This window comes from Triturus cristatus, chromosome 3_1 (genome assembly GCF_964204655.1).
Source record: "Triturus cristatus chromosome 3_1, aTriCri1.1, whole genome shotgun sequence".
Lineage (NCBI taxonomy): Eukaryota > Metazoa > Chordata > Amphibia > Caudata > Salamandridae > Triturus > Triturus cristatus.
The window spans coordinates 329,364,172-329,378,935 of NC_140583.1; the positions used below are offsets into that span (position 1 = coordinate 329,364,172).

Below are 14,764 nucleotides of genomic sequence, written 5' to 3' on the forward strand. Positions count from 1 at the left end.
TCCATTCTTCGGACACCATCACATACCAGTATATCAGGCAGTGGCAGTGGCCGTGCCTATAGCTCTGTATGAAATGCACCATTTTTAGGCGTTGATAAATTATTTCAATAGTATGTAATTCAATGCTGCTAATGTGTATGTTGGAAGGGTAAGTGCTTGAATGGACGGCTTCGATAGAAGCCGTGACCTTAAGATTGAACACTTAGCTGTTGCGTGAGAGCATTAAACAAATGAGGTATTTTAAAGTGTGGGAAAGGAAGAAGATTGAAATGTAATATCTTTAGAGCTGAGAGGGTCAAAAAGGAGAATACAAAGGAGATATGTATCGTGTAGCGAATGGTCTTGTTTCCAAGGGGTATATACATCTTTACAGAAAGGTGATCGGAGTCACATTTTTGTATGAAGTTACGTAGTTGTAGTTAGTAAGAGCCAGGATAAGACAAGAGTTCTCTAATGATGTTCTAAGAGTTTCGACTCAGTGGAGGAATGTAGGAATACTCGGTCCTCAAACACAGTCTCCAGAGAGAGCAAGGATTGTGAGCTTTGCTGGTGTGGAACGGGGACCACCACTCTCCCGGAGGGGAGACTTCTTCCAATAGGAAGTTTCCAGGAACATTCATCTGATTTTCACTCCGGGGGGCAGCAGAGCTTCTTCCCTCATCCTTTAACAGTTTCTTCCTAAAGCCACTTACAACTCTTGGCATCTCCTTTGGGTATAGTTTTCTCCAGGTAAATACTGCTGGATTTTCCATTCCATACAAGTATCAAACAAAACAGTATTTGTATCAGCAACACTATACATATGTAATCACAAATGAAAGAAACTGATCACATGAAAGAGAGGTTAGAATGGCTGCAATGTTATGCTTTGGGACAGTGACTATCAGTATAATGATGCACTGAGTATGTTTTCAAGGTTTTGACCGAATCCCTAAATCAGTGATCTAATAGTGATATTACAAAATAAAGTTTAAGAAACCCGAAAATAATAATGAATAAATAAAACTATAATCCGCTCACAGAAAGTAACACATTGCTACCTTAACTAGGTGAAACAAATTATTTATTTACAGGTTTTCATTAAATAATTTCACAGCCACAGGCAGTGTTCAAATAAGGCATTGAAAACACTTGCCGACTCTTTGTTTGATCAGTCCACTGTTTGTTTTCCCAACCCTAGACATTGTGTTACCGAATTCCAGCAAGCCTTGCCTGGTTTAGCATTACATTGTGTAGTCAAAATTTCACCATTTAAACTCCTATCCACGGTTGGCGTTGGCAGGAGTCTCATGAGAACCGGATCGCCCCATATGCTGATGACTGCCTCCTCCATCTGGCTGATCGAGCCCAATCTGGACCAAGATTTCTTTATATCATCCACTCGTTAGAGAGGGTGTCGGGATTACGTCTCAGCCCGGCAAAATCCACGGTGGTGCCTCTCCATATCTCTAGAGAGTGTGTGGATTGGCAAGCAACTATTCCCTTGCGAAGGCTTTCATTCAAATATCTCAGGATCTGGGTGGCACTCCTCCCCGAATTAACCTGGTCCCTTAACCTCACTCCACTCCTCAAGCGCATAAAAGACGACATCTGCCATTGGCAGACACTTCCGCTTAATCCCCTCGGCATAGTCGCACTTTTTAAGATGATGGTTCTCCCCCATCTCTTGTACACCATTCAAAACCTTCCGCTCCACCTCCCTTGCAGCTGGCTCTGTGACCTAGACGAAGTAATCACAACCTTCCCCTGGGGTGGGTCGAGATCGCGCCAGGCCCTCACAACATCTCAACGACCCACATATGATGAGGGTATGGGGATGACGAACCCATTTCTATACTATTTAACCACCCGCCTTTTAGTGATCCATGATTGGTTTAATGCAGATGGTCGGATCCAACCTACCCACTGGAGTTAGAGAGCCTCGGATTCTCTCGAGTCCAGGCCATGCTCTACAGTGCCCCAATTTCACGCACTCTGCCAGAAGTTTCCCGCACAGGCCTCCTGGCATGGCGCTCCGCGCTGCGACACATCCACTGGGACACCAAACTCGCACTGCAAACACCGCTGTGGCATGGCACTTGGTTGCGGGAGGTCACCACACTATCAGGGTTCCAGAAATGGGATTAAATTGGCATAACTTGCCTGGGAGACATATGGAAGGGAGTGCATCTGTCCTCCTTCCTAGACCTCCAACAGACATACTCCTTGCACTCCACCCAATTCTTTCGATACCTCTAACTGCGGCATGCCCTGACAGTCCACGTCCCTGACCACACAACCATCCCTGAGTTAATCCCATTAGAGGCCAAATTCCTTATGGGGAATTTAGGAAAGGGGGGAATATCCCAAATTTACCGCTCCCTGGTTAACAATACCCCATTGACAATAGAACCTCTTAAGGCCCATTGGGATTGTTGGCATGGTCCTCTCGAAGAGGAAGATGGGAGAGATGCCCTCATGGCCCCTAGGACACTCACGATCTCTGCTAGGCTCTGTCACATTCAGATCTACTACCTTCACTGCGCATATCTTACCCCGGTGCGGCTCCACATGGGCAGGCTTCCTCCCAGTCCCACAATGTCGGCGCTGTAAAGCAGAAACAGCAGACTTCTAACACATGGTTTGTTCCTGCGTCATCTTCTCTAAATAGCTCGCTATAATGCCTTCTTATCTTAACTCTTTAGCCATGCTGCACAGCATCCCAAAGGCAGGAACTATTGGCTTCGGCAATGCTAGTTGAGACTTCAACAATGTTTATTTTATTTATTTGATAGACACGACATGTCGAAAAAAAGTTTTAGAAAGGAAAAGTATCAACATATTACCATAATCTCGCCCAAAACTACAAATGTTGTATGTAACAGGAACAAGAACATGGAACTTGATTAAACAAATATTTTAAATATCCCTGTCTCTTCGTTTAGCTGAACTAAACATAAAGGACACTGTGTAGAGAAGAATTATCGTACATAGGCAAGTGAAGTCACTTTTGGTTCATTCATGCTTCATTTTGTCCTAACAGAAACATTGCATTCATGTCATTTTAATGTGCAATAAAGAAGCGCTGCCGCCCCCTTCGAGCCCTCATCATGCAGGAGAGGTCGGTAGAAGGCATTATAAGTACCAAGGGGCATATCAACAAGGGCTTTATCTCTTCAAAAGCCAAAAAAGGAGAGATAAAACTAGCGCCCTATCAACAACAGGGTGCTAACATGCAAATTTGCATGTTAGCACCCTTTTACTCTACGCTTCCCCTTGCATCTCTAATGAGATGCAAAGGGGCGTTCCAGAGTAAAATAATAGGAGAAATGTCGCTAAGCGACATTTCTCCTATTATCAAGAATGTCGCTAACCCTGTTAGAGACAAAAAAAGCAGCGCTAACCGCGGTTAACGCTGCTTTTTTACATCTGGTATTTTCTGATTTAGCCATGATATCCTATGGAAGGAGGATATCATGGCTAAGTTTGCCTGTCCCTATCAACAAGGTAACGTGAGATTATCGCTGGGTTTCCAGCGATAATCTCACGTTAGCCTGTTAGCGTGAGGATTTTTATCGCTATTGAGATAAGCGTTGCTAATAGCACGCTATCTCAGCGATAAAAATTCACGCTAGCCAGCGATAATTATCCTAGCGCTAAGTGCGCTTAGAGATAATTATCGCCGGTTGTTGTTGATATGCCCCCAAGAAACCCAAATAACATTTGAATGGCCCATCAATGTGACATAAATGTTAAAAAGTTGTAAAATTGTAGGCCTACCATGCAGTGAACACAAATTATGTTTTCTTTCAGAGCCCAGGCAGAGGAGCGCTATGGGAAGGAGCTGATTCAAATCGCCCGGAAGTCAGGCGGCCTCACAGAGACCAAGTAAGACTTATCGCCATGGTTCTCTTCAGTGGGAAGTGTTGACTAGGACACAATCGCCTTTCACACCCCTTTCGATCACTCTTCTCTAATCCACAGTCTCAACTGTGATGTATCTATCTGCTCACTACAAATATTTCGTCAAATAGTTTAATTTTAGTTTAAAACTGAGTAACTCGGTGAATCTATTTCTGGAGGTTCCCGTGCACATCGCTTCATTCTGTCGTTCTACAGTGAGTAAACCACTCGGTCCGGTGATGTTGTTTTCCTGTAACCATTCTACACACTCCTTGTAGCTGATCCTGTGGCTCAGTGAATGAAAAACGCTTTGCCTAAACTGTTGGTGCGACCTGCAGGCCTTAGATTTAAATCCCATCAGGGTCGCCCAGACCTTCTTGTTTCCAAGGTGGATAAGATGTCAACCTTTAAAAGTGGGTCACTGTGTTAAGGCTGTTATGAGCACTGCTACGAAATGAACAAAGGGCGCCAACATGCGCTGCCCCAAAACGAGTGACTATTAAAGTAGGGCTAATCTGTGCGGTAAACAAATTCTCAAGAGAACCTCATCATTGCGCCACAGTGAGATTTGAGACCGTAATGTATCTCAGGAATTACCACTAATAATCACAAATTGTCATCAGTTATCACCATCCCACAAGCTCTCTCACTTAAGCAGGGGATAATGTCCGGCTTTACTTAGTACTTAGTAATTCGTGCCACAGCCATCATCGGCGTAAACGTGAAAAATGTAAAAGCTCTTCTCTGACATTCATGTAACATAAATGAACTATCAGGGAAAGGATTGGCTACATTTACTGATCACTCTCCATAAACAGTTAAAGGCAGCGGTGTAGCATAGGGGGGTCCAAAGGGGCGGTTGCCCATGGTGCCACATTTTTAGGTGCATTCTTAGAAGCGCCAGTTAAAGGTACCACAGTGTACAAACAAACTGCATTTGTGAATGTATTTATGAGGAGAGGATGTGGCGCTGTGGCCAGAGCTGCCGACTTTGGTACTGGGATAACCGATTCGAGTCTCGGCGTGAGCTCAACCTCCTGTGATTCGCGGGATGTTCGTAACATTTGTGAACTCTAAAAATATCAGGCCCTTAATCTCCCAGGGACTAAAAAAGGAAACATAATAAAATAAATATTGCTCTGTGTAATGTAACTGGTGCGTAAGTAAAACACTCCAGTACCTTCGGGTGAATGCTCGTACTATATAGAACTGCAAAAAAAAAATACAACCAAAGAAAGCAAAGTTGGGTATAATCAGTAGACCAAAATTAAAAATATAGAAATGTAGGAGAAAGTGAATTTGCCAGTGCCTGGATATTGAAAAAAAATCATAACATAGGAAACTGAAATCAAGTTCACCGGACAATGACATGAAGGTGGAATCTGTGAAATGAATCCGGGTACACCAAAGTATGGTGTAAAGAGGCGCTTATTAGGTGAATCACACACTCTAACCTCATGTACCAAGGATGAAAGACAAAGAGTTAACATTTGATGTCATCTAAAAGCAAGAAAAGGATACCAATCTAGTGGCTGAATTACACATGTGACCAGAAAACCTGGGGTCAATTCTAGTTTGGCCATGTAGCCAATTTCTGAGATCTTACTCAATTATTTTATGGTGCCTTCTATTTTTTTATTATTGGATATGAGAAAATGTTGACATAGGTGAATATGTGTGCTGTACAAAAATCTTTCTTGTGTTTTACTCAATGGACTATAATGTTAATGTGTAAAATAAGAATAGTGCCCACATATAGTGTGCACAAGCCAACTGATTTGCTTATGATTCATTAATTGTCGTCAGAGTGGGAGGTTGGGGCATGAATGTTTATAAGTTCATGTTTAAAAACTAATGAAATTATAATTGCATCTAAATGCAGTGAAATAATCTGATGTACTGAGTTGGAACGGTTGTCAAAAAAATATACTTTATTGAAATTTGAAGACACTTTATCATATCTTTACAAGCTATTGGCTGCATGATTTCCATGCCAAACCTTCTCATGACTCAGCTCAGGCCACGGCTCTTAGAGCCAAGATGGGCTCTTAGACCCATGAAAGTCCCTTAACTCAGCTCTCCTTATTCATTTGTTTGCTTGCCCACATCTGCTACAGTACTATGTTCAAAAGTTACTTGAGTTCCATCTCTCAGAGTATCTTGCTCTTTGGAGCAACATCTTGTTTTCCGAGATGCTGGCTGGTTTCAGCAGGCCTCAGAACGAAACTATTCATACTTCTGGTTTTAATAAGGAAGAATTGTGTATTAGCAACCCCAAGAAGTTGTTTAAAGTTACATGTGCATTTCTTTAGCATAAAATGAAACGAATAATTTTCAAATAGTTCATTTTCCCAGGTCCAGCACTTTGTTGTAAGTCCATGTTCTTTTATCAACTTCCATCCTGTGCTTCCACCCTTCAGAAGCCACCCAGCAGCTTGAGCATAACTTCTTCTTTAACCGCTACTGGTGTCAGGCAGCCAGGGCTCAATAGCACACTGCATTTACAAAAGTCATATGCACACTGCTTAGCCATTCAGTGCACGCACAATGAGGCCTTCGCCGTACTCTCGCAGGTTCTTCAATAGATTCTGCTGCTTGGAGGCTGACTGTTGCAGCTGAGGGAATCAGATGGAACTAACATTAAGCTCTCAGAGCTGTAAGAGCTTATGTGGCCCTAGAAAGTAGAATGCTGGAACAATTTTTTGATTATCTGTGCGGACATCAGTGTTACATCACTGAACTCATAGGGAGTCTGAAAAATCCAAGCATCACACAAAGAACAGGTGTTGCAAACTAGCAATGCCCATTAAGCAGAAGAGTGGTAAGGATTTATAATGTAGCTGGTAATGCATTTTGAACCATACATATTGATAAAGAATGGTGTGGTTGTCACTCTCCTTTACAGACAGTACATTTTCCATTGAAATGACAAATACATTTGCAGACATATATTTTTTTAAATAAAACTATATAACACTCAAACCTGGGGAACTGGGTTCGAGTCTCGGCAATGACACTGAACATCCTGTGATTCTGGGCAAATCACTTAATCTACCCGTGCCTAACAAAAATGAATGTGTGTCCTCATGTAAAGTAACTGGTGCTATGTAAAGCGCTCTGATACCCGATTCGGGTCAAGTTCGCGCTATATAAAACTCTATAAAAATTTGATTTCTGCTAATATTTGTTATTCACACATTGCCAAGTAAAGTGTCTTGATTTGTTTTGAACCTATTAAATAAAGTCTTTGTTTCCTTCACACATTGGTATTAGAAAGAATGTGCCTCATTTGTGCTTTACTGTTTATTTCTTTTAAAATATTTGCACAGTTCATCCGTAGGTATTTAGATGTTGAAAAAAACATTCTAGGGTCTTTCTGTTCACACCAGCAAGATTTGCACATGGTTCACTTTACAAAATCCACACACTTTGATGTAAGGAATGAAAAGTAAACACCATTCTCTAAGTTCAAACAATAAAAACCAATTTTTCAGAATACTATACTGACATTTGCCCTCTGTCTTTCAACGCACAGCACGTTACAATAAAAATAACATTTTAAGTAATCGTTAGTATTCCTTTAGCTTCCATTTGGGAGCCCTTTCAGAGGTCCTGGAGCTGTTGTTGTTGGACCCTGTTGGATTTGGCCTTCTCTGCAGGATCATCACCAAACCTTTTGCTTTCACGCTTATGTTTTCTGAACCCGTTTTTATTGGTTTTTAGGACCCTGGGCACTTTACCACTCCTAACAAGTGCTAAAGTGTTTGTGCTCTCTCCTTTAAACCTGGTGAAATTGACTTACACCCAATTGGCACATTTAATTTACTTGTAAGTCCCTAGTAAAGTGGTACTACATTTACCCAGGGCCTGGAAATTAAATGCATCTAGTGACCCTGCTGCACTGATTGTACCACCCATTTAAGTAGCATTTTAAAACATGTCCCAGGCCTGCCATTGCAGCCTGTGTGCACAGTTGTAAACTGCCATTTCGGCCTGGCCAAATAAACCACTTTCCAGGCATAAACCTGCCTTTTTTATACATGTAAGTTACCCTTAGGGTAGGCCCTAAAAAGCCCATAGTGCAGAGTGTGTTGTTTTTACATAGTTGGACATATCCTGGTAGTGAAAAACTTGTAAATTTGTATATCATTGCTGCTAGGCCTACCTCCCCCATAGGAAAACATTGGATTACCTTATTACATTTAATAAGAGATAACTTTCAATTAGGAGCAGATAGAAATGTCGAGTTTGGTCTCTAAAGAATTATAATTTAAAACCCTCTTTTATGGTAAAGTTGGATCTTAAGTCCCAATTCTGAAAATGCTACTTTTAAAAAAGTTGTTGTTTTGTTTTCTCAACCATTTGGTGCCTACAGCCTCTATCCTGGGTCACGGCTAAGTTTAGCTGGAAGTTGGTCTTTGTGTATTTCTCCCAGACAGTGAGACAAAAGATGAATAGGTGTTGGCAGGATAGGCCATTTCTGACTTTATAGGGGGGGGGGCAGACCTGTCACCTTCCACACATGTACATCACATAGACTCTGTCTCAGCACGCTCACAAAGGGTTTCACACTAGCCTTTTGTGCCCCCAGACAAGCTGGGGCTAGGTCAGGGAGGCAGGACATTCTAGACACCTTTGTAGGAGGTGGACTGTTGAAGCTTCTCCCACTTTAAAGTGGGCACTATGTATAAAGTGGACCCTCGGACCCAAATCTTCAGTGCACCTCTTTACCTGTGGAAGACTCAGAAAAAAACTGCTGTGCTGCTAAAAGAAGCACTACCCTGCTACTCTGCTGCTCAAGATGCAGGTCCAGATCTTTTTACTCAGGTATCAACCTGAGTAAAAAGATCTGGACCTGCATCTTGAGCCCCGGACCTCCAGAGTGACTCCAGGGGCTATTTAGCTGGCCTCCTGATCAGAACTTCAGGGACAGAAAAGGCTCTAACAATCTTGACCCCATGCTATGATTGGCTGGCATTCAAAAAAGGACAAGGAGACCCAAAAAGTCTGAAGGGACCAATGGTGGACGTATGCTAAAGAAAACAATGGTCCCATACAAGTTAGATAATTACAATATCACAATTTAGTAATCACAATTGGAATTACAAATGTAATTATGCAAAATAGGGATTTTAATTAACAATTAAATTCAATGCAAGGATAATATACAAAAAAGGTGAGTGAGCAAGACGTGACAGGGTAAAGGGAAATCAGCCGATTTCCTTACTGCAGACAAGTGACTTAAAAAGTGACTTTTGCATTTGTGAGAATGTAAGTAAACAGAAAGTCACAATCAGGGTTACATCTCATACTCAACAATTGGATGCAAATTATAGTATAGAGTTGAAGATGTATGTGTCGACTAAGCGGTAAAACAAATGCCTGGGAAGTTGCCTGGATAAGTATAAAAGAAAGGAAGGGAAATAGGGAAAGGGTGTGGGGAAAAAAAGGAAAAAGGAATTGAGTTAAAGGGAGGTAGATAAAAAGTAGTATAGCAAGGAAGCAAGCTCATGCATGGTTATAAATGGTTACACTATGGCAATCGAGGTATGGGACGTCAGAGTAGGTAAGTAACCAAAAAATGGCTCCAACCGTGTACTGATATAATATAATGCGTGTGAGGCAGGGTGCAGTACAAAGTGGGTACGCACTAGAAGGTTGACACATACATCTTCAAACATTGCTCCGTAGGGGCCAAGGAGAGATGGCCTGACCCCTCTTAACATCACCCAGAGAGGCTGACATTTTAAAACAAATGTGAGTGTCGAGGATTAGGTCACGCAGAGGCAGTGTATGCCCACACGGGGCACAGGGAGGGCGGCACACACTTCAGATGCTTGTCAGAGGGAAGGACCAGCTTTGCTGTGATCTGTATGCTGGAGAAGAAAAGGGGATGACCTAGAGTAGTGAGTGCAAAAGAGGAGAAACAAGACAAAAGGAAACAAAAAGTGGTTTCCTGCCTGACTGCCTCATTCAGCCGCGTGCTGACAGAGGAGCTGCTGAGCTACGCTGATAGGGCTGATGGAGCTGCGTCACTCCGCTCCAGGAAGCAGAGCCCGGGTTAGGTGCGGAGGAGGGGAGAAGGCACAGCGGGTTGTGAGGGGTGACAGTAGGCCAGATGTGTATTTTTACATTTGGGCAGGTGGGGGAGGATTGAAAAGAAGGTGGTGTGAGTGGGTGGAAATAACAGATCTTTTTTCAAATCAGCCGGGTTCGGGGGGGAGGGGGTTTGACCGATGAGTGTGTGTATGTGGGGTGGTGGTGTGGCATGGCAAGAGCCTCACATTATTATTAAAAAATGATTTGTGAGAGTAAGTGAAGATAATGATGAGAGTGGAGAGTACTGTGAGAGGCTGCCAGAATGCCAGGTATGATTTTTTCATTTTTAAAAGTTGAGTGGTAGAGGGAAGTGATGGGCAGAGGTTATTTCAAGTACAGTATTACAATTAGAATTATTTTAATGCTGGAGCCACAGGGGAAGGAGGGAGTATGTAAAGGCTAGGCCAGCCTGTATTGATTTAGGTCCTCTTTTCACGAAGGCAGGACTGGAAGGTCAAGTGACTTGGCTGTTAAATAAAACGTGCAGCACACTCTTTTAAAACAGAAAACCTGGATACTTTTAAACCCAACAAAGGTTTGTCTCGGCCTCCACTGCCCGGACACCTCCAAGTGCAGGAGTGAGAACAGGGGAGGCGACAGGAGGGAGGAGCCATTAGCAGGACGAAGCAAAGAGCCGGCAAGAAAGAGAAAGCACTTGTGCATGTACTGCATCTACCTTGCAGCGCCATCTGTTTCCAATTAACAAGCGCAGGTGCGATAATTGGAAAAAGATGGTGCAGCTGCCAGCTCCCGCAAGGTGGATGCTTTACATGCACCAGTTTTTTAAAAAGTACAGACCGATTCCAAAAGGTCAGATCCTAAGCAGCGCTTGCTCGCTGATTAGGCTCGACCTAAAAAGAGGAATTAGGGGTCAGGATAGAGGTACCCTGACCCCATGGCTGCAATATAGGGGTGCTTCAGAGACCCCTTATGTAAGTGAGATATGTTGACAAATTATTTTTTCCCGACGCACTACATTTGCAAAGTTGGTGTGATGCTCAGCGCAACCCTCGTGTAAAGGGTGCTGAATTTGCGCATATCATTGCACAATTAAAAAAAATACATTCACACCCACTCATAGATCCACTCAGAGACTCATGCATCCACTCACAGACCCACTCAGACATCCACGTACCCACTGACAGAGCCAGTCAGACATTTACACACACACTCACAGTCCCACTCAGATACTCACACACCAACCCATAGACTCACACACCCACTCATGTACCAATTCAGACACACTAACACTCACAGACCCAGTCAGAGACTCATGCACTCACTGACAGAGCCACTCAGACATTTACGCAAACACTCACAGACTCACTCAGACACTCACGCACCCACTTACAGACTCACATACCCATTTAGACACTCACACACCCACTAACAGACCCGCTCAGAGACTCACGCACCCACTCACAGTCTCTCTCATACACACACACCCACTGACAGAGCCACTCAGACATTTACATACATGCCCACAGACACACTCAGAAGCTCATGCACTCCATCACTTACACACTCAGATACAGAGGCACCCACTAACAGACCTATTTGGACACTCATACACCAATTCACAAGCTCATAAACCCACTCAGAGCTATTCAGACACTGACACACCCACTTACTGACCCAATCACATACTCTCACACCCACTCACCAACCCACCCAGACACTTACACACCCACTGACAGACCCTCAGACACTCTCACATCTACTTACAGACCCACTCAGACACTCAAACCCCCACTGACAGATCCCCTCAGACATTCTTACACCCACTCACAAATCCACTCACTCACACACCCACTCACACTACCCCTCTGGCACTCACACACCTACTCACAGCCCCATTGAGATACTAGCACACCCACTCACACACTGACAAACCCACTCACAGAGCCATTCAGACACTGACACACCCACTCACAGACCCACTCAGACACTCTTACACCCACTGACAGACCCACTCAGACACTCAAACATTCACTCACAGATCCCCTTAGACACTTACACACTCACTCACAGACCCACTCAGACACTCACAGACCCATTGAGACACTGGCACACCCACTCACAAACTCAGAAACCCACTCACAGAGCCATTCAGACACTAACACAGTCACTCACCGACTCACTCAGACACTCACAGACCCATACAGCCACTCACACACCCACTCACAGACCATACAGCGACTCCCACACCCGCTCTCCGACCTATATAGCCACTCACACACCCACTCTCAAAGTTTACAGATTCCAGTTAGAAAAATAAAAACTTAGAAATTCACATAAAAAACAAAGGTTACAGGTATGTTATAATTAGGAAATAGCATAAAAACTCAGTCATTCACCTAAAAAAAACAATGGTTACAAGGATGTTGCAGTTAGGCTCAGATTTCACACGTACAAAACCATAGAAATTTAGCAGTTATAGTTACCTGAGCTGCTATAACTTATGCCCCTGTAATGCACTGCGTATGACTGCACATATTACATCACTCATGAAATGGTCAATGACACCACTGGATTGGTGTGTTTGGCATTATGCTAATCCTATGATTAAAGATTTTGCATTAGAAATGGCAAACGACTTTGCCCTTTTCTAGCTTCACATGGATAGCACCTTGCTAATCCTAGGGTTAAAAAACTTTGTTAGAAAAACATACATTTGATGTGAGCAGATTCAGAGTGTCGCTGGTGTTGTAGGGTGCTCTCTACAGGAGCTGCTCTCCACCTAAAATTGGGAACTATACAGTGTTCTCTGCTTTGTTTTTGCATCATTTATACGGAACTCTAACTCTGAAAGGGTTTTGTTTTGACTTATGCTGGGTGCTCCCTTATGTTTGGGCAAAGCTAAACCTCCCTGAAGAGTTATAATGATAGTGAAACATGTGGCAGGGGTTGTTTATATTTATTAAAGGTTTTGTGTGTATATATGTATATGTATATATATATATATATATATATATATATATATTCACTGAAAAAACCATAGGTTTCATGCACGTTATAGTTAGGAATTGGCATTTAAAAAACCTTTGAAATTCACTGAAAAAACCAAAGGTTTCAGAGGCGTTAAAGTTAGGAATTGGCATTTAAAAAACCTTAGAAATTCACTGAAAAAACCATAGGTTTGAGTTGTGTTATAGTTAGCTGGACATTTCCCTCGTACAAAACCCTAGAAATTCCCCTATTATAGTTAGTTCAGCTAACTATAACCCGCGCCTCCGCAATGCACTACTGATGATGTCACATCACTCATGACATGGTCAGTGAAATCACTGATGACATCACTGATGACATCGCAGCAGAGCACATCAAGAGTGCATCCATCAGCCCAAACCTTGGACATCCGTCCTCAATTTCCATTTTTAAAAGTGCTCTGCACTAAGTGCAATGCGACTTTGTGCTATGGTGAGCAGTCGATCGATCTGATCAGCCGCCGGCAAGAAAGTCACATTTGCCAGTTTTTTTTTTGTTTTTTTTAATTGTTCCCTGAAGTTCATTGTTTGGTTTCTCCTGTTTTGTTTTTTGTTTTTGCAGAAAAACAAAAAAAAATTAAAAATTGTTCAGAAAACCCAAAAAAATATATAAAAGAAGAAAGAAGAAAAAAAAAAGTTCTTGTAAGAACTAACTTTCCTGGTTTAAAAAAAGAGCTACATTTCTTTGTTAGTGTGTCAAAGATTAGATGAATGTATGTGTAGTACGTAATTGACTGAATGAATGCATTAGTAGCGTATGGTTAATGTATAAGTGCAGAACTATGAGGAAGTGCTGCAGCATCACACAGTAACCTCTTTAACTGCAGTGTGCTGTAGTACTTCCGAAGCACAGGGATGCAACATATGTACATAAATATGTTGCAAATCTATGCTTCTCTCTGCACGGCTGTTTAAACTGCAGCCATATGGTGACACAGGCACCCTTGCACCATAGTGCAAGGATATCTGTGTCATGTGCTGTTTGTTTTTCTGCAGGAAGACACACCTTCCTGCACAAAAACAATGAGAAAATGCATTTTTCTCCTTCAATGTATGCTGAACATTTCAGCATGCATTGAAGATATAAAAATGTGGAGAAATGAAAACAATTCTCCTTGTTGTGCTTTCCTACACCAATTTTAGAATGGTGCAGCATTCACACACATATCGAGATTCATGATTTCTGATAAATCTAGACATGTGTCTTGTTTTATGAGTATTCAGTGCAATCCTGCACAACAACACTTATAGAACACCCTTTCAACGCAAAGTGGTGTGAATAATGAGGTTGTATTTACATGGAGTATAAAAAGTGCACAGAGTGCCTTTTCCTCTCTTTGTAAATATGAAAGAGTGTCTTGCGCAATAACTATGTTACAAAAAGTGACATATTTCCGGTTTCAAAATTCCCTGCGAATGATAGAAGGTAAGCACAGAGTTTTGTCTGCAAAGATGTTCAAAGAAGAATGATTGAAATGATTGTGGTCCTTCAATAGGTACAATGGGAAATATTATGAACCCCTCAAATCTCTTTTTTTGCAGGTCACATGATATCTGATTATGGTCAGATTTCAAAACTACATACGTATAAACAGAGTGTTTTTAGAAACATGTTTCAACTTTGTAGCTTCTTGCAGACCTCATCATTCTGCATATTGAGACTTAGTTAAACTTACCTTCACAATAATAGGAATTAAAAATGGTATACATTTTTTTCATATATTCATTGCAATCTAAATTCATATAAATTGCTTGTTTTAAAATTTGGATTTGTGAAAGAAAAGAAAAAAAAATTA

General features: G+C 42.1%; 1 protein-coding gene across 1 annotated transcript in view; it reads left to right on the forward strand.

Moving 5' to 3' along the window:
• Positions 1-14,764, forward strand: part of PSTPIP1 (proline-serine-threonine phosphatase interacting protein 1) — a 632,908-nt gene that overhangs the window by 128,265 nt on the left and 489,879 nt on the right. Inside the window, exon 3 of the mRNA XM_085644041.1 lies at positions 3,793-3,867. Coding sequence (XP_085500167.1) covers positions 3,793-3,867 — 75 coding nt within the window. The remainder of the gene's footprint in view (positions 1-3,792; positions 3,868-14,764) is intronic.